The 18,969-nt window shown below is 42.7% G+C and overlaps 1 protein-coding gene across 1 annotated transcript in view; it reads left to right on the forward strand.

The window, feature by feature from the left end:
- mast1a (microtubule associated serine/threonine kinase 1a) overlaps nucleotides 1–13,356 on the forward strand; it is a 33,673-nt gene extending 20,317 nt beyond the window's left edge. Inside the window, exons 15-29 of the mRNA XM_030778923.1 lie at nucleotides 1,071–1,209; nucleotides 1,524–1,656; nucleotides 3,123–3,288; nucleotides 3,899–4,000; nucleotides 4,792–4,914; nucleotides 5,235–5,344; nucleotides 7,305–7,465; nucleotides 7,682–7,938; nucleotides 8,375–8,623; nucleotides 9,034–9,263; nucleotides 9,736–9,858; nucleotides 10,191–10,324; nucleotides 10,684–10,871; nucleotides 11,369–12,028; nucleotides 12,386–13,356. Coding sequence (XP_030634783.1) covers nucleotides 1,071–1,209; nucleotides 1,524–1,656; nucleotides 3,123–3,288; nucleotides 3,899–4,000; nucleotides 4,792–4,914; nucleotides 5,235–5,344; nucleotides 7,305–7,465; nucleotides 7,682–7,938; nucleotides 8,375–8,623; nucleotides 9,034–9,263; nucleotides 9,736–9,858; nucleotides 10,191–10,324; nucleotides 10,684–10,871; nucleotides 11,369–12,028; nucleotides 12,386–13,356 — 3,746 coding nt within the window. The remainder of the gene's footprint in view (nucleotides 1–1,070; nucleotides 1,210–1,523; nucleotides 1,657–3,122; nucleotides 3,289–3,898; nucleotides 4,001–4,791; nucleotides 4,915–5,234; nucleotides 5,345–7,304; nucleotides 7,466–7,681; nucleotides 7,939–8,374; nucleotides 8,624–9,033; nucleotides 9,264–9,735; nucleotides 9,859–10,190; nucleotides 10,325–10,683; nucleotides 10,872–11,368; nucleotides 12,029–12,385) is intronic.
- Nucleotides 13,357–18,969: the final 5,613 nt, after the last annotated feature.

Raw genomic sequence — 18,969 nt, forward strand, 5'->3', positions numbered from 1 at the left:
AATTAGTTTAAATGTCCTTAGCTATTAATTAGTTTAAAAAGGAGCCATAACACATGCCTTGATTGAAAATGTGTAGTCCAGTGAATACCCTGGACGGGATTTGAAAAACACTGGTTTAACTAGTGCTCGCTTATGGTAAACAGAATCTAGCAGAAAAAAATGTTACGTTATATTAACCTTTGTTGGCTACTCTGTTTTTTGTTTGTTTTGTTTTGCTTTATGCATATGCTGAGTTCAGCTCAGTCGATTTCCCCTACCCTACCTCATAACGGTTCTCACTGAAAACAAAACAAAAGGTGTTCTGATTCTAGAATCATCCATTGGAACAACGTATCACTTAAGCCTTTGTCAAAGCTGGGGGGGGGATTCTGATGTGGAATAAATAGACATTACTGATCTTCCTCAAGCACACTGTTAATCCACCACGTTTGTTCAGATGCTTCTCAGTAGTGCACACGGCTTGGCCGTATCATCGCCACATGATCGCCGTGGCCACTGGGAAAACTGTGAAAGTCGAGCCTGTTTGCGGAACAGCATTGAACTGGACGTGTGGGACAAGACCTCCCATAATCCTTAGCTTTTAAACGGATTAGCTGTGAGGTGTGCCGAACATGGATTGATTTTAAGTGAACTGATTTCGCATGAGGCATGTCCAAAATCGCGTCTTGTTAGATGTTTAGGAATGGAATAACAATATTTAGCGGATTTGGAATAACAATATTCAGTTTGCCTTGGTTAGTGCTCCAGTAGGTCACTGCATCATTGCATGGTGTGGATTTTTTTTTTTTTTTTAACCTTGTTTCTTTTATCAGCCAGTGCTGCTGATCAGCAAGGAGTAGAATTATTATATCTTGATTTTCCTCTGTAAGTACTAAAGAGTGCTCACAGACAAACATTTTAGTTTTCTATCTGAAACTTCAACAGATCACAGAGTGTTGTAAACGTAGCAGCTAGAGCAAGCACCCTCTGCTCTGGTGAGGCATAAGACTTAAGACTAAACAGTGGTGTGACTTGAGGCGAGTCGTCTTTTTCGGTTGAACGTGACGTTTTCCCTGTGTTGTGCCTATCAGGTGGAGACTGTGCCACTCTGTTGAAGAACATCGGGGCACTGCCAGTGGAGTTGGCACGCATGTACTTCGCCGAAACCGTCCTGGCACTGGAGTACCTACACAACTATGGCATCGTCCACCGCGACCTCAAACCTGACAAGTGAGTTACAGAAACCCCTCTGCTTTGTGGGAGGTTCACTGCACCAGATGTAGTATTATTGGAAATGATGGCTTAGTTCCAGTTAATGCAATGTGTGCACAGAGCAGTTTCACAGTCCTCAAGGCCGCCTTTGTATTTTCAAAATTAACCCCATCGCTACACTCCCTTAAGGCACACCTGCCCAACCTGATCCTAGATCAGTTTCTCTGCAGGTCGTTCTCATTCGACCACATCCATCTTTACTTGCTATAAAAGGCAGTTAAGGTCTGTTCAGGTCTTTGAAAATCTTTGGAAATGTATGTGTCTGTCCTCAGTCTGTTGATCACGTCAATGGGTCACATTAAGCTGACGGATTTTGGCCTGTCTAAAATGGGCCTGATGAGTCTCACGACCAACCTGTACGAAGGACACATCGAGAAGGACGCCCGCGAGTTCCTGGACAAACAGGTACCATACTTCGAACAGTTCTCGTCTCTCGTATAACATGTATGAGGTTAAAAAGAAAAAAAAAAAGGGAAAAAAAAAAGTTTGGGGGGTAATGTTTGGCTTTAGAAATGTGGTACGGCCGATAGATCATCATAGTATTTTGTGTCACAGTCATGGTTGTCCACTCCACTTTGGCCAGGGTTCTTCGCTCTAACTCAAGTCAAAACTCAACATCATGTCATTAACTTAAGGCGTTAGCATCCCCAGTACAACTTGTGTGTCGTGACCTTAACAGCTGTAGTTAAGAGTGTTGTTAGATGCTCGCTGGTTTGAATGTCATGCAGGGCAGGTAGGGATGGTGAGTTAGTGGTGTCGAAAAAAGGCAAAAAGCCAGACACTGCTGGTTCTGATGTCAGTGTCCCTCCTCTGTTTGCTGCTGTTCTTACCTTTACACCAGTGGTTGCTTCTACATGGTACTCTGCCTTTTCCCTCAACTCTCTTCCTTGCTGCAGGACAGACGCCTCAACAAAGATCAAGAGTGCTCACTGGCCTCACTAAATAAAGGGCAAAAAAAAAAAAAAAAAAAGAAAGAGAAGAGACTTGAGGAGTTTTGGTTTTTGTAGTTGTAATGAGATGTTCTCCAGAGCTCGACCTCCCTTACGGACAGTCTAAACTGTTTGTGTCATTATCGTCCTAACTCCTGACCTTCTTTCAAAGGTTTAGAAAGTTTTTTAAAAAGAGAAGAAAAAAAAAAAAAAAAAAAGACAAGACTGCAGCTAGTTGTACGACCAATCCTTGAGGAAAATTCACATCAAAAGAAAAATAACGATGGTTTTGAAGGCCTTTGTGTGGCGTATTATGTGGTGTTTTTGCCCCAGTGAAATTCAAAAGTGGCTGTATAGAGTCTGAATAGACTCTTGACATTCTGCAAATCTTAGCTTGTCAGCTGAATGAAGTTAGAGAGTCACAGATGTGTGTGAAGTGGTAATCACGTGATAGAGAAAGGAAAGAAGAATTTAAGAAAGACAATTAAGGAAGAATTCACTCAGGTCACACAGACCTGTTTACACCTGCACTGATGAATGCTAATATAGTTTAATAATAGTCTAACTACGCCCGTGAACGCTAATACAGCTTTATAATAGTCTAATAACAGCATTGAATACTATTATAGGTTTATAAAAGTCTAATTACAGTGCTGAATGCTAATGTAGATCTATAGTACTCTAACTACAGCGATGAACATTATTATAGTTTTATAATAGTCTAGCTACAGCTATAGCTAGCTAGATAGATAAGCTGCTGGGCTAACCTAGTTAATCGCTTGAGGTTGGGTTACAGTGAATTACATTATGGCTATAGATTTGACTTTGAGCTATTCAATCCCCTCCCCAAGTGTGATAGATTTGACCTTGAGTTATTCTACCCCCTCCTCCTCCAAGTGTGATAGATTTGACCTTGAGTTATTCTACCCCCTCCCCTTCCAGGTGTGCGGCACCCCCGAGTACATAGCCCCGGAGGTGATCCTGCGGCAGGGCTATGGTAAACCAGTGGACTGGTGGGCCATGGGCATCATCCTCTATGAGTTCCTGGTTGGCTGTGTGCCGTTCTTTGGCGCCACACCTGAGGAGCTCTTCGGACAGGTCATCACAGGTGGGTCCCTCAATCAATCAATCAATCAATCAATCAATCAATGAGTGACCAGCAGAGATAGCCAGGATATGGAATTAGGATACCCCTATATTAGGATCTGAGGAGATCAAAAGGACATTTTTATCACTCTCAGGTTTTCCCACACTGGAACTGCTTTCAAGCAAGCCTTAGCCCACGCTATCTTGAAACACTAGGTTTAAACACACATTTTCACTAATGGCTTTTTTTCTAATGCACCTGTCCAGCTCATGCAGATATCTGGCCAAAATTAGTTTGAAAGGTTCCTCTGAATTCTAAAACCAAACAAAAAAAAACCAAAAACCAAACAGGCTGTGTAACAACAGCATTAGCTCTTGCTTTCTCATTCAGATCATTAGTTACTTCTGCTGGTGTTTTACAGTTACTCCTGCGTCGTCGCTACCTAGCAACAACAGCGCTGAACATGATCGCTGCTGGTCTGACTTCATTTCTCTTTAAGCTCTGCTTAGCTTATACTGAAACGCGTTCGAATCAAAAGCCGTCGCGGTAATGAGAAACAAATTGAGTGCTTTGCCTGTTTTTCTCTCTTAATGGCTGTTTTTTTTTTTTTTTTTTTAATCTGTTCATAAAGATGACATAGCCTGGCCTGAGGGGGACGAGGCACTGCCGGCCGACGCCCAGAGTTTGATTTCTGCTCTGCTGCAGACTAACCCCCTGGTTCGCCTGGGTACAGGTAAACAAAAAACATCAGAGACATTCTGTATCATAAAACCCCCCCATCTGATGTCGTTTGGTGAAGTTTACCATTATAAATTACCATTAAAATAGATTGGTCACCTGTCTTCACACCTTTCCCTCCATTCTTTTAATGGTAACCCCAAATGGGATTTTTCATCGATCCCGTCCGTTCATTGGAACGTTCTGGAAGGATGGAATGAAAGGATGAGGACATAGATTCTTTTGAACAGAGACTTACCATCAGGTTCTTATTGTAAAAAGTGGTTCTTAATTTTTTTGGGGTCACAGATCATTTCGAGAATTTAATGAGCATTACGAAGATCATTATCCAGTTAACAAAGAGAGTAAAGAGAGAGAACAGTACACCTTTATCCCACGGTACAGGCCTTTCATGGTCCTGTCCACAGAGCCCGGGGTTCAGACCCCTTGCATGAAATGGATTTGAGGTTCCACCGGTTGAGACTGCAGGGTTTATAATGTTAAGTCTGACATTTGGCATGCAGACGTTAACATGGTTGTAGGTGGAAGTGGAGAGTAACGTGATGAAGATCTGCGTAGCCCAAAAATCGCACGTCTTCATCGTTGCGCTTTGAATCTTAAAACTCAGCAGTCACAGAACAACTGTTCCTTTATCAATTTCCTCTGCTTTCCTTTATTATACTGCTTTTCTGTTCCAAAAACTATTTGGACATATTGTCCCCCATCACCACGGGTGCACCAATGGCATATCACACAGTTCATTACAACAGCTACCCCGTTTAACAAGCGACCATCTGTTCCGTTCAGGAGGCGCGTTTGAGGTGAAGGAACATTCGTTCTTCTCAGAGCTCGACTGGAACAGTATACTGAGGCAGAAGGCTGAGTTCATCCCTCAGCTGGAGTCAGAGGAGGACACCAGTTATTTTGATAGTGAGTACACTCATAGTGCCCTCTAGCCACTGGGAGGACCTCTTGCATCCTGCTTGAATTTGCTAATCTCTTTTTTTTTGGCAAACCACCAAAGTTTGCCAGTAGCGAAACTAGTTGTTGTTGTTGTTGTTGTTTTAAATTGTACCAGATTACTGTGAGGCTCTTAGTCTTCTGACACATAGTTCCTGTCTGTAAATGTCAGAGAGCAGAGTGAGGTAGATTTGGTTGAGTGGTAAATCCAGTGAATAGATTTAGCAGAGTCTCTGACTTACAGATACGTGACTCATGTTTTTATCACTCTTCGTTTTATCCGTCTGTAGCGCGGTCAGAGCGATATCGCCACGTCAACTCTTACGACGAAGACGACACGAATGATGATGAGCCGGTGGAAATCAGACAGTTCTCCTCTTGCTCCCCGCGCTTTAGCAAGGTCAGTCTCTCTTTCTCTCTCTCTCTCTCTCTCTCTCTCTCTCTCTCTCTCTCTCACCTTATTTCTCTCTCTGTGTCACTCTCTGCGTCTCTCTCTTCATCCACTTTTTTTGCCATCTCACTCTTCTCACTCTTTTGCCATTGTATTGGCTCTCTCTCTCTCTTTTTTATTTATTTCTCTCTTTGTCCTAACAGCCTGCTTTATCTATTTCTCATGTGTTCTCTCTGTGTCCTCTTGCTACATGTGTCTTTCTCTCTCATTCTCTCATTCTCTCCTTCTATCTCTTTCCCATGCCCTTGTATTATTTCACTCATTTTCTTGTGTTCACTTTTGTTTTCTCCTCTCTTCACCTGCTTTCTTTCCTCTCTTGTCTTTTCATATTCCTCTCTGTTCTCTCTGTGTGTGTCGTAAGTGTCTGTTGTGTGTATGAATGAGAACGGGCTGTGTGAGTGAGCACAGACTAAGCAGAGTCCAGACAGAGTTCAAGAGGCCTGTTAAGAGTTCTTTAGGAGATCAGATAAAGAAAAAAGCCCCACAAAACAGACACAGCCATGTACATACACACACACAGACACGCGCACGCACGCACACACACGCGCACACACACACCACACACACACACACACACACACACACACACACACACAAACGAATGCAAACACACACACACAGACAAATGCAAACACACACAGGTGCACACACCCGTTCATGTGGAAAAGCACTATTAAATATAGTTATAGAAATACAAACACTCTTTCTCACACACACACACACACACGAATGCACACACACTTGCTTTGCAGGTGCATGATGCCCATTCACACAAGGGCACTTTAGACTTTATTTGAAGCTTCAACCACCAACAACAGGTTCTTTCTTTCTGAGTCTAATGACAACAAGCTGTTTGAATAAGTAGTGCGAGCTCATGTTAATATGCTCTGAGGAGAATATGTTTGCTGAAGTCCTTGGCCAAAACAATATGCTGCTCCTAATATTCTCCCCCCCGACCGCTTTCTGCTGTGATAATGCATACATTTTATAAGCCAGTGAGGGACTGGCTTTCAATATCTGGAATTTTCCATGGTTACCAGCGCTACCTTTGTAAAAAAAAAAAAAATTTATTTTATTTATTTATTTATTCATTTTTGTGGACGCTTGTCACAAGCAGCATGCCGCAAATCCTGTGGCAACGCCCACACGCCTATGTAATAAAGCTCTCTCTGCTCCATGAGAATAAATCATTAGAGCGGGAAAGTACACGGCTGAGCTGTTTGAACACTACACTAATAATAAGACTTACATTTTGAGTGTGCCCAAACTCTCAGACAATTGTGAAGAAATGACAGTGTTATTTTTTTTTTCCTTTTAGCTGTGTAATTTTTGTTGGTGGGGGGAGGGGGGTGATTTCATTTTTTTTGTAGTTGGTGGGGGGGGGGGGGGGGGGGCATGACCCCATGGTTTGCTTTTGACTTCGTCCAGTTTAAAAAGATTCAGTTTTAGTTTCTCTACCATCTTCTCTACCTATCTGAAACCCATGTGCATTTCCTGAGTTTCACAAATTCCAGCTGCATAGATTGGTTCAGTGTCATCTTATCTTGTTTTCTCTGTTTCTTCAGTGTGGAATTTTCTTTTTTTTTTTTGCTTGTTTCTTTGCTGGCTCCAAGCAGGATTATCGAAGGCCTCACAAGTTTTTTTCTCCTGGCATTCAGGTTTTACAATAGCTCAAAATGTCTCATCTTTTTCTCACCTGTTTCTCCCTTGGTATTCATGTTCGCCACCTTTCTCCCTGTACCCTCAGCTACGCATCCGAACAGAAAATCTCACTCTGCAGCTGTTTCTCCCTGATGATTTTCAGACTATAGAGTGTCTCGTGATTTCTCACTGTTTTCTCACCGGGGGTACGTCGTAGAGTAAAATGTTGTGAAAACTGTTTCTCACCTGTTTCTCTCATGACTCTCAGGTGTACAGCAGTATGGAGCACCTGTCTCAGCTGGAGCAAAAGACCCCGGTCGTCACTCGGCGGGAACACAAGGGTCACCATGACAGCAAGATAGCCAAGAGAGAAAGTTTGGGAAGCTTCACCATGAGAGACAAGACCTGGAGGACTGGCTCTCCAGAGATGTGAGTGAGACAGAAAGAGAAAGAGAGAGAGAAAGAGAGAAAAAGTGAATGAATAAGTGAGTGAGTGGAGAGACAAAGCCTTGCTCATGCCTACTAATATTTCGCAACTCTAGCGATTTGCAAATAAAAGAAATCCCTCTGTGTTTTGGCGTTTTCTTTTGCGTATTTTTTCCGTCGGATGCATTCGGAATGTGTTATCCCGTCTGTTCCGTGCAGGAAACGTCTCTCCTGTTCGGAATCCTTGTACATGGAGGGCGATTCCAGCCCTCCCCTGGGCGCTCGACGGCGATTTTCCGCCCTCATGGACACGCACCGTTTTGCCTCGCCCCTAGAGAGCGAGGGAGAGCTCCCGTCCCATCAGCCGGGGGTTAAAGTCCGGGGAATGTCTCTAGAGGGCGCCACCGTACCCCGTTCCCCCAGCGCCAGCGAGCACAGGAGTGCCTCCAAAGAAGTGACCCCAGCCAGCGCCGGAGGTGAGATAGCAGAGATAAAAAAAAAACGGACAGAGAGAATGAGAGGAACAGTAACAGAGACTGTGATCTCTAGAAGGGGTGGGAAAACGAAAGAGGTTGAGCAGGAGCAGGGAGAAAGTGAGAACGAATTCAACAAGAGGCAAGAGATGAGAAGCAGACAGACAGACAGACAGACAGACTTTGCAGATAGACAGTTATGGAGAAAGAAGGTGAGATAGGGAGAGACAGAAGAGATGTGTAGAGAGAAGATTCAGCCGTTTGCTCAGGCGTAGTACCACCATACAAAATACGCCGCGATAAATGATTACTGAACATGCTGTATGTCACGCGGTAACAATATTAATGTTTGCCATGGAATAGTACTAATTACCGTATATGATAAAACAAGAATATGTTGAAGTTCACGCTGGGAAATATGTAACTTTTAAATGCACAGACAAGCTGCCCAGACCTGGGGATATATCAACAGGACAGGCCACACCTGCAGCTGCAGCGATGACACCTGTCTCCAGGGAAACCAGTGCCCTCGGTGACTCCATTGGCCAACGGGCAACCAATGACCTGGTCCTACGCCGGGCACGACATCAGCAGTTGCCAGGTGACGGTGAGAAACGGAGCTCTCGCCCGGGCAACAAGGTCATCAAATCGGCCTCCGCCACAGCGCTATCCGTCATGATACCTGCAGGTGCAATTTAACCTCCAGCCCACAAGGGGCACTGTGTTTTCTGAATGTTGCTGCACTGAAAGGCAGATTGTCTTGTCATGTTTTACAAAGAGGAGCAACTAATAAAAACTGACCGATCGATTTGTTTGACATGGTACACTATTGTTAAATTTGAGGAATTTGCCATTAATTTAAATTCATTTGTAACTGGATTTATGAAAGTAAAACCTTTCCAAGGATAGGTAATGTTGGGCATTTACTCATGTAACTCTCTTTCTCTCTCTCTCTCTCTCTCTCTCTCTCTCTCTCTCTCTCTCTTTCTTTCTCTCTCTTTCTTTCTCTCTCTCTCTCTCTCTCTTTCTCCCTCTCTCTCTCTCTTCCCCCCTCTCTCTTTCTCTCTCTCTCCCTCTCTCTCTCTGTCACACTCTTAGTTGAACAGCACGGATCCTCTCCCTTGGCCAGTCCCATGTCACCGCGCTCTCTCTCCTCCAATCCCTCGTCCCGTGACTCTTCTCCCAGTCGCGACTACTGTCCAGCGGTCACAGTGCTGCGTTCACCAATCACGATCCACCGCTCGGGCAAGAAATACGGCTTTACTCTGCGTGCCATTCGGGTCTATATGGGTGACAGTGACATTTACAGCGTCCATCATATCATCTGGGTGAGAGAGAGAGTAAAACAAAAAAACCTCTGTGAGTTTGTTCTGTGGAAAAAGTTAGTGGAGAAACTCTCAGCTCAAATTAGAAGCCCTGTGTCAAAGTGATTTTGTTCCAAATGACTTTGGCCAATGCCGTCTGTCATCCACAAGGACGTTTAACGGGGCAACTAAATGAATTTCTCACAAGTTTTAATTAAAAATAAAGATATTTGACACAATGGAAGAAAAATACCATAGGTGGCATTCTAGATTAATTGATCTAATTAAAACTTGGCTCATCCAGCTACTTTAGATATCACTGTTGCTAAACTCTTAATGCTGATTTATTGGAGCAGTTAATTTAGGAGAGAAGTAGATGCAACTTTACATTGATTTAAACGTATCTCGTTGTTTAATGTAGTCTGGTGGAGGGCTAAATGTATTAGTCTGTTTCATCAGTCACCAATTAGATTTAACTGTCTTGGTCCAATCACAGCATGTGGAGGAAGGAGGGCCTGCCCAGGAGGCGGGACTGTGTGCTGGTGACCTCATCACTCATGTGAATGGGGAGTCTGTCCATGGATTGGTCCACACAGAAGTGGTGGAGCTCATTCTTAAGGTCAGAAAAGACACAGAGACAGCACTGTAGTTCTAATGTGGAACACTATACACTGACACTGTCTTTTATGGTAGAAAAGATATTTTAAGACCTTAACTGTACGGAGTGTTTGAATGTAACACTGTTTTTGAAGTGTGCAATGTTTATAATGTACATTGTTTATATGACTGTCATTTTAACACGGCTCTAAAAGGACTTTTGATGGCTTTTGTGTTAAAAATCAATAGATCTTGAGAAATGGCCTCAGTTTTATGAATTTCCATAGTACTTCAAAGCGTTTGTAATACTCACCTCCGATTATGACCAGATTATTTGTTTTCCGCCACGTGTAGAGCGGGAACAAGGTTACCGTGACAACCACACCCTTTGAGAACACTTCCATCAAAGTGGGTCCTGCTCGTAAATCCAGCTACAGATGTAAGATGGCCCGACGCCATAAGAGGACAGGGAAAGAAGCACAGGAGAGGTACGACATGCCAAGGTCCATCACATCTGTAGTCTGTCTATCTATCTATCTATCTATCTGACTGTCTGTCTATCTGTATATCTATCTATCCATCTATCTATCTGACTGTCTGTCTCTCTCTGTCTGTCTGTCAGTCCTTCTCTCTTTACCTATCTCTCTCTCTGTCTCTTTCTCTATCTATCTATCTATCTATCTATCTATCTATCTATCTATCTATCTATCTATCTATCTATCTGTTTTTTGTCTAGGTTTCTGGTTGTCTGAATATCTGTACACCATCCAGTTTCTCTTTGTGTGACTGGTTTTCCATCCTGTTTTATGTTTTCTGCCTCTCTCTCTCTCTCTCTCACTCCCAACAGTAAAAAGCGAAGCTCTCTGTTCAGAAAAATCACGAAGCAGTCCAATCTCCTTCACACTAGTCGGAGTTTGTCGTCTCTGAATCGCTCTCTGTCATCCAGCGAGAGTCTCCCAGGATCCCCCACCCACAGCCTGTCTGCCCGCTCACCTACCCAGAGCTACCGTTCCACCCCTGAATCCTCTTACCTGGGTGAGCACGTGACTTCTGCCCTATCAATGCAATCAAAGCCCAGAGTCAAGCTGGGCTTTGACAAAGAAGTGGGCAGCAATGGCATTTGTGTCAGAATTTATGGAACTATGAGAAGATTCCGTTAGAATGTTCATGTTCGTTCAAATCAAGCCAATGTTTGGGTGAAGCGTAGTGGTAAACTCTTAGAGAATCCTGGAATATTCGAATGCTCAATCAGTCTGTACAAACTGGTTTTGTACCTCTAAGAGCATATCCAAAATTCAGTTTGGCTTGGGCATATCTTCAACTGGTTTTTTTTCCCTTCCATAATCTCTACTATGGGTCTCTGAATTAGATTATGTGCTTACAAATGGACTGCTCTGTGAATTAGACTTAATCTCAGTCAGGGATTATATTTTCATCGCAGTCACCAGTAATCTCTTTGGTTATCCTCAATTTAATCAGCTCTTGTCCGTTTGTTTTTTGTTTTTTTTTATCTCTGTTCTTGTCATTTTTAGGGGCTTCATCTCAAAGCAGCTCCCCTGCCTCAAGCACCCCAAACTCGCCAGCTGCCACCCAGCATATGCGTCCCAGCTCTCTGCATGGCCTCTCCCCAAAACTGCACCGCCAGTACCGCTCTGCCCGCTGCAAGTCTGCCGGCAACATCCCCCTCTCCCCACTCGCCCACACCCCGTCCCCGACCCAGTCTTCTCCACCCCCTCTGCCTGGACACACGGTGGGCAGCTCCAACACCACCCAAACCTTTCCCGCCAAGCTCCACTCCTCTCCGCCCATCATGCGCCCCCGGCCGAAGAGCGCCGAACCCCCGCGGTCTCCGCTCCTGAAACGTGTCCAGTCGGCCGAAAAGTTGGGACTTCCCCTGTCGTCCTCCTCTTCTTCGTCCTCGGAGAAAAAGGCTGGGATAGGTGTGATGAGGAAGCACAGTCTGGAAGTGGGACATTCGGATTACCGGAAGGAGGGCTTCCACTGCGAGTTGGGCCTGCAGAGCCTGGTGGAGACAGAGGGGGAGAATCTCGCCTCTGCTACGGCAACCACGCCATCACCAACACATCCAGTTGCTCCATTGTCCCCAGAGACTGGAATTTTTAAGCCAGTGAGGAAGCTTGGGAGGCAAGAATCACCGCTGAGTCGAGACGCCCTGTTAGCAGGCAGAGAGAAAGAGAGAGAAAGGGAGAGAGAGAAAGAGAGAGAGAAAGAGAGGGAAAGGGAGAGAGAGAAAGAGAGAGAGAAAGAGAGGGAAAGGGAGAGAGAGAAAGAGAGGGCAAAGGAAAAGGATTCAACCCAAGAGAGTGGTTCCAAGCCTGGGGTGGTCACTGAGAAATCTCTGCCTGGAACTATGCTTACTGGAACCCAACAGGGAGTGATGATGGCCAAGAAGCCCAGAGAAGGTGAACTGACTCTGGGTAAGACTCTTTCTGTAACTGCATCTCAACAGGTTTCCTCTACTGTCAGTGGCACCACTCAAGCAAAACCCAGTGACTCTCTCTCATCGAAATCTTTAACTTCGGCAACAGCAACGGAGCCCAAGTCCAGTGTAGTCCCTTTAACTCCATCACCACTGACCACTTCAGCTACTAAAACTACAACTCCCAGCATTTCCAGCACGGGAACGGGAAACGGAAGTCCAGGCAGTGGTACGATGACACCAAGCAAGGTCACCCAAAGTCATACAGAAAAGTCCTCGAAACCCCAAAGTCTTCTGGTCACACCAAGCACCATTAGTAAAGAGCCACAGGAGAGGGATGGAGGCAAGAAAGAGGTAAAGCAAGACGCAGGGAAAACTCCAGCACCTTCCAGACCTAGCATGCAAGCTGGAACCCCAGGAAAGGGAACTCTATCCATGGATAAATCCACCGTCTCATCTGTACCGACACCAAGTGGTGGACTTGCCGAGACATCTAAAGCAAGCAGAGGAACTGGAGATGGTGAAGGCATGAAGAAAGCTGGGTTGGATGCCTCTTCCAGACCTTCGGATACCAGGGTGAGAACCTCTGTCTCTAAAGGTGTGGTTCCACCTCATCCACCCCAGGTTCAGTCTCCTGCTTTGGGCAAACTCAGGCAGGATAAAAGCCTAGTTCCTGTCAACTGTTACCGAGGAACCTTGGATTGGGAGGACAAGTGTCTCCTGGAGGTGGTTGAGGAGCATTCACCCTCCCCAACTCCATCCCCTACGGGGGCCAGCCCAAGTCCTTCCAAAACTCAACCTGTCTACCCCGTTGACAAGGCCAGCTTGGTCACTCAGTTAACCAGTGTGGCAAAAACTGTGCTTGGGCCTATCAAGGCTGCCGCAGCAGCAGCAGCTCAAGAGGTCCCTAAGGCGAAAGAACCCCCGAAATCCGTGGAAGAGAGTCAGCCTAGTCTATCAGGAAAGACTGAGGCTTCAACCGGAACCTCCAGCAGGCCTGGAACCAAATCAACCTCCCAGGGCCCTGCTAGCCCAGCACAGCACGAGAAAAACGGCACCACTGCAAAGCACGGATCTTGATCCTGAAGTGACAGGAGAATGAGGGATTGGGAACTAAATGCCTTTTTCTTTTTTCTTTTCGGATGTTTAGAGTAATGCAACGTTCTGAAGCACTTACTAGAACATTCCTGCCATTAACTAACGAGGCATAGGGAGAGTCGCATACAAAAAAGGACTAAGAGAGGTAAAATAACCATAAGGTAGTTTTATGGCTGTTATCCGTCATAGTGACAGAGTGATGAGTGACAAAATTTTGACATATTTATTATCGTTGTGTGCGTGAATGCGATTGTGTGTGTGTGCATGTGAGCAAATGCGTGTCTCTTAGCATGTGTGTTACTGTGAAAAGGCAAACGAAAAAGTGCTTTAACTGATCAAACAATGCTGAATACTGTGAATACTACTACTACTAATAATAATAAAAAAAATCCTCCATTTTCGAACCGACAGAAAACCCACCATTCCAATTTTGCTTGTTCATGCTGACCCAAACACAAGAACATGAACTGGATGTTACTGAACCCTGAGATGTCTGGGAGGCTTAAATAAAGAGAGAGAGAGAGAGAGAGGGATGAGATATTTGAGAATATTAAAATAGCACGGCGGACTTTTCTAGAAGGCTCTTCAGATACCACATTAGCTCTCAAACTCACGACCATCCTCTGATGCTTTATCCTTTCAAAATTGCGGTCATAGCTCACAGGCCGCTTTGGATAGGATCTTGAGGCTTTGGGAAAGGGAGGATAAAAAAAACGGACCAAATTAAATTTAAAAAAAAAAAAGTAGAAAAGGCTTTATTTATTTATCTATTTATTTATTTATCTATCTATCTATTTTTGTTGTGGATTCATAAGCTGATGGAGGGTTCAGTGGTCAGGATCAAAGCTGTTGTGGCAGTCCTTCATTTTGAATTAGCCTGTGCTGCATGGGCGAGTTAAAGCTTATCAGGCCTTCGCAGGAGAACCAAATACAGCTAAGCCTTGACAGCTAGCAAGCCGGCCCAGTCGCTGCCGCAGAGGCGTAATCGCTGACAGAGTCGATTTTTAACTCTGTTTGCATGCTTTTAGATCTGCTGTGCAATGATTAGCAGACCTGGTCGGACTTCAGAGAAAGAAGGAAATAGAGAGAGAGAGAGAGAGAGAGAGAGATTATGCAGTTCAATAGATAAAGGGGTTGTAAGTGAGGAGTTTTTTTTATTGCACAGGCTCAAGAGGTAATCCTGAGTGTAAGAGAGTGTTCTTGTGATCCTGTGCTTGCACAAAATGCAAGGCTGTGACCAGTACAGAAAAGGGCTTGTTGAGATTCTAGAATGGAATCTAAAGTGGATGAATGGATTGTCGTTTAATGGAGCAGAGTGGAATTGAATAGAATAGAATGGAATGGAATACTGAGGATGAGATTATTTGCTATTTCAGCTGACAGCCCTCATAATAAAAGAAAAATTCTTATCTACTATTTTATATAGCAAAATGATGCTTCAGACAAAACCGAAGGGACCTGTTTTCTGTATATATCTGTAGAGATTAACAAAACTGATTGAACACACAAGTGTAGTGACCACACAGAAAACATTTAATCAGCATATTGTGTTCTTACATTGTGTAACACATCTTGTATGCTATAGTTCTTAATAAGGGAAAAAGGATCAGAACGAGGCCAGAGTAGCATGTGAACGAATCAGTAGATGGATCAAAGTGTATCACATGACAACAGATAAGAGGAATGCATTCCATCATAAGACCATTTGCTCCAAATGTGTATAGATCAGAAATGACATAACAGCAAGTATGTAGTAGTTACATATTAATAAGTCCGTGTGATGGTTGTGTGTGGTTTGAAGACAGAAGTAATCTCGTGAGAGAAAAGGCACATTGTCAAAAGGAAAATTGTGAAATACACAGTAAATATGCAGATCTGTTCTTTTTTTTAATAGGTTTTACATTTCATCAGACATGATTCTGTTTAATACGGAATCTGGTAGAATGACTGTCCACCTGTCTCTCTGTTCTAGTATCTGTCTGACATTCTTAAAAAAAAAAAAAAATTAAAACAATCATGATTACAGACTCTGTGAAAAGGTCTCTCTCTCTCTCTCTCTCTCTCTCTCTCCCTCTCTCACGCTTTCTCTCATTTTTCCTTTCTCTCTGTCCTCTGCTTTGTGCTTTCTTATTGCACAGTATCTAAAACACACCCATATATGCACTCTATATGCAACAAGACTAGATGTCACATATTGTTAAATAATGAGGTATGACATGTTGGAGTTTTTCTTTTTTCCAGAAACCGTATCCATATTTGTGAATATTTGTGATGTTGAATTTGGAGCTTCTCCGAAGAGAAATGATCTCTGCTTGTGTTATCTGGGACATACTGCCATCTAGTGGCCATGTCAACTTCAAGTTCTGGCTCCATTTCCTTTGAAATAGAAGGGTGCTTAGTATCGTTTATACAACTTAGGGGCTAATTTGATCTGACAAGTATGTTGTGAAGTAGGGTTTCCCAGTTATCTGAGAATACCATGAAGTCAAAAATGAAGTTTGTCTCCTCTCCTATTCGTCAGTTTTGACTTTTGGATTAATGCGGTCCACTTACAGAACACTCACGCCTCACAGAACGACTGCTTTGTGGACACCCTGTATAGTGGCCAAGAGTGCTTTGTTTGTTTAATGCACAATTTTAAGGCTTCACTTTACAAGAGCATCAATTTATTGTAGCAGGTTGTTGCCATGGAATTGACCTCTCTTCAGTGCCTATGTGTTCATATTTAATATATAAAGACATTAATGTTAAAATTTCTCACATCCAGGATGTTATAGAGGAACTCAATGACTCTTAACTAGTATATCAGGTATAAGCAACTTCCTACATAGCCTACTGAAAAGGGAGAAACAACACAAAAATGAATTCAGGTGGCTTAGGACATGCAGCATAGACCCGGGACACTTTCAGTGTCATACTCAATATGTGTTCTAAAACAAACAAACAAAAAAAAAAGGTTTAAAAAATTGTTAGAATGTTAGGTTCTTAGAAATGGGTGTGGTTAAATGATTGGAGAATTTCATTGGTGGTCAGGCCCTTGATTGGCTTTGTAAGTTCTGTGATTTATACTGTATAAGGTCAAGTGTCGCTGTTAGTGCTGATAAACCCATTGTGTATGCAATAATCATATCAAAGCAGAAAAAGCAAAAATAGGTTTCGCCCTAAAGAAATGTATTCAGGTTCTCACAAAATCCTCACCCTCACGTATGGTCCTTCAAATATTCACAATTTATCTGTTTTACTAGCATCCAAAATGACAATCTCAAACACTACAGTGATTTGGCTTGACATTTGATTCACTGAATGAAGTCTCTTAAAGAATTTTAATTTTACATGCTGTGCATTGCTAAGATTCTTTCTTTGAATCTAGACTCTTAAGAAACGGAATGTTCAACTCTTCTGTGGTCTGATTTATTTGTTGTAACTGTCCAACTTGTTTCTAGAATCTTCTCACTTTACATTCTATGACTGTTATAGTTGGTTGAGTTTGGAAGGATTGAAATGACCTTTTATTTCTGTGACAATTATACATTTTGATTTCAAGCCCAGTCTCACGTTTGTTATTAATATATCATAAGAATCAAAGTACGACTCAGTTAAGTGAAACATGTTCTGTGAAGAAAAAGAAAAAAAGAAAGAAATCCCTCACTTTTTGAAGAAAAAAATTGGTGTTCACATCTTCACATGTGTTTTTATCATGCCATTCACTGAGTTACTGTGATAAAGAGAACTTTTTTTTGCATCACATTGTTTGAATTATTTAATGAAAGTTGTTATTGATTCCAGAATGCACTTTATTTTATGTTCAGACTTATTTTGAAAGTATATGTGTTGTACTTATGTATTACTTAGTTATTCAAGAGAGATGTATAGGATTGTATATAATTACAAAAGTTGTTCTGTGCTAATGTGGATGTTCCAGAGAAAGACTAAGGATAAGTCTCAAGTAAATTAATTTATTATATACAACCAAGTAAACTGCACTGTTAACTGGTGTCTTGAATATGTTACATTGGTTAGGATGGTGAAGCATTACAATTACAATTCTTTTGATTTTGTTTATTTGTTTGTTTGGTTACTTTTTTGCTTATCAACAAATGTAATTCCAAATGCAAACACCTGAAGTGCAGTATGTGTGATTAATTGAATAAAAAGAAATATTGTATAGAGCCAACATGTCTCTCTTCATTTGTTCGGAAGGTAGGATTGTTTTCGCACTTTTCTTTATCAAATCAAAGACCCATGGACCGGTTTACTCATTGACGGATTTTTAACCTTTAATCTTAATTGTTGAACCTGTGCAGAACCCGCAGCGTACTCATTAACCCACAACCGGATTACAGTTTTTACCGACATCCAGTCGAATCGATTAAATTGTACACCTCCGCGGAGTTACAGACTGCAAAATAACGTGTGTTGTAACAGCCCATGATAACAGTTCAATAAGTTATTTTGACTGCATTTCGCTGGTTTTTGATCGTTTTGATCCAGTGTGTGGCCATACGATATGCATGTCCTCGGAAACGCATTGACTTATATTAATTTATTTATTTGTTTGCATAACTGCAGCATAAATGTACCTGACCATGGCGTCGTTTAGGTTACATAATTGATTGAAAATGTACCCAATCAGAGAGCCATTCGAGAGTAGTGTAACCAATCACGTTTCTTCTTTTGTGGGATGAAAGGCGTCGACGAATGACAACAGGAAGTTCTTATTAATAGGCTCTGCACATTTACCTGCACCCACAGCTACACGCTCACATTTAGATGGATAAAAACAAGAGCATGCAAGTGCTTAGTATATAGTTTACTATGCTGACATTAGCAGCACGTTGTTTTAGACTGCGCTGCTGATTCTTGGACAGCTTGGGGCAAACTTGGATGGAATACCGCATAGACCGCTAACGTTTGCGTGTCCTTGCCAGTTACCCTGTAACGATATCTGTAGCTGTGGTCATCCCTCGCCTGAAATCCTATACCGATAGCTATATCTCTGGCGACTCAGGGTTGACGGCATTTTTTTTCGCTTTTGCAATCTTGAAAATACTAAAGAAGAAAATTCCAAGATGATACATTCAGAAACAAGGTGAGATCCCGTGTTAATCTAAATAAACCCGTTTGCTGACGCTTGGTAAGTCGCTGTTAGCTTGTCAGCTAGCCGACGCTACGGGGGAGGTTGGTAAACTAACGTTATCTTTGATAATTCAGTTTTTACTGTCTGCCAGCTGACTTATATGATAGGGAAAGTTGTCGCGACGACATTTGAACTGTCTTGGGTGGAAAGTTTAAAAGCTAACTGGTTGAATTGTGAAGAATCAGTGACCAGCTTTGATCGATGGACTGTATTTTGGTGTTCAGCTACAACCGAGGATGAATATGTAAGATATTCTTTTTATTATTCTGACAAACCTGATTTTTAAATGATTTTGTCTGAGTTCTTTGTCGACTGAAGATGGTGTCCTTATGGGTGTTCTCGGTTGCAGTTAAATTTATTTAGATGGGAGGTCGTATGTCGCTTATTCCTGACTATTTTTTAAAACAGAGGGAACTCGATGACCTAGTTGGTCGCACTAAACACTGGTTTTAGAGAAC

The sequence above is a fragment of the Chanos chanos genome, chromosome 7, assembly GCF_902362185.1.
Source record: "Chanos chanos chromosome 7, fChaCha1.1, whole genome shotgun sequence".
NCBI classification, from domain to species: domain Eukaryota; kingdom Metazoa; phylum Chordata; class Actinopteri; order Gonorynchiformes; family Chanidae; genus Chanos; species Chanos chanos.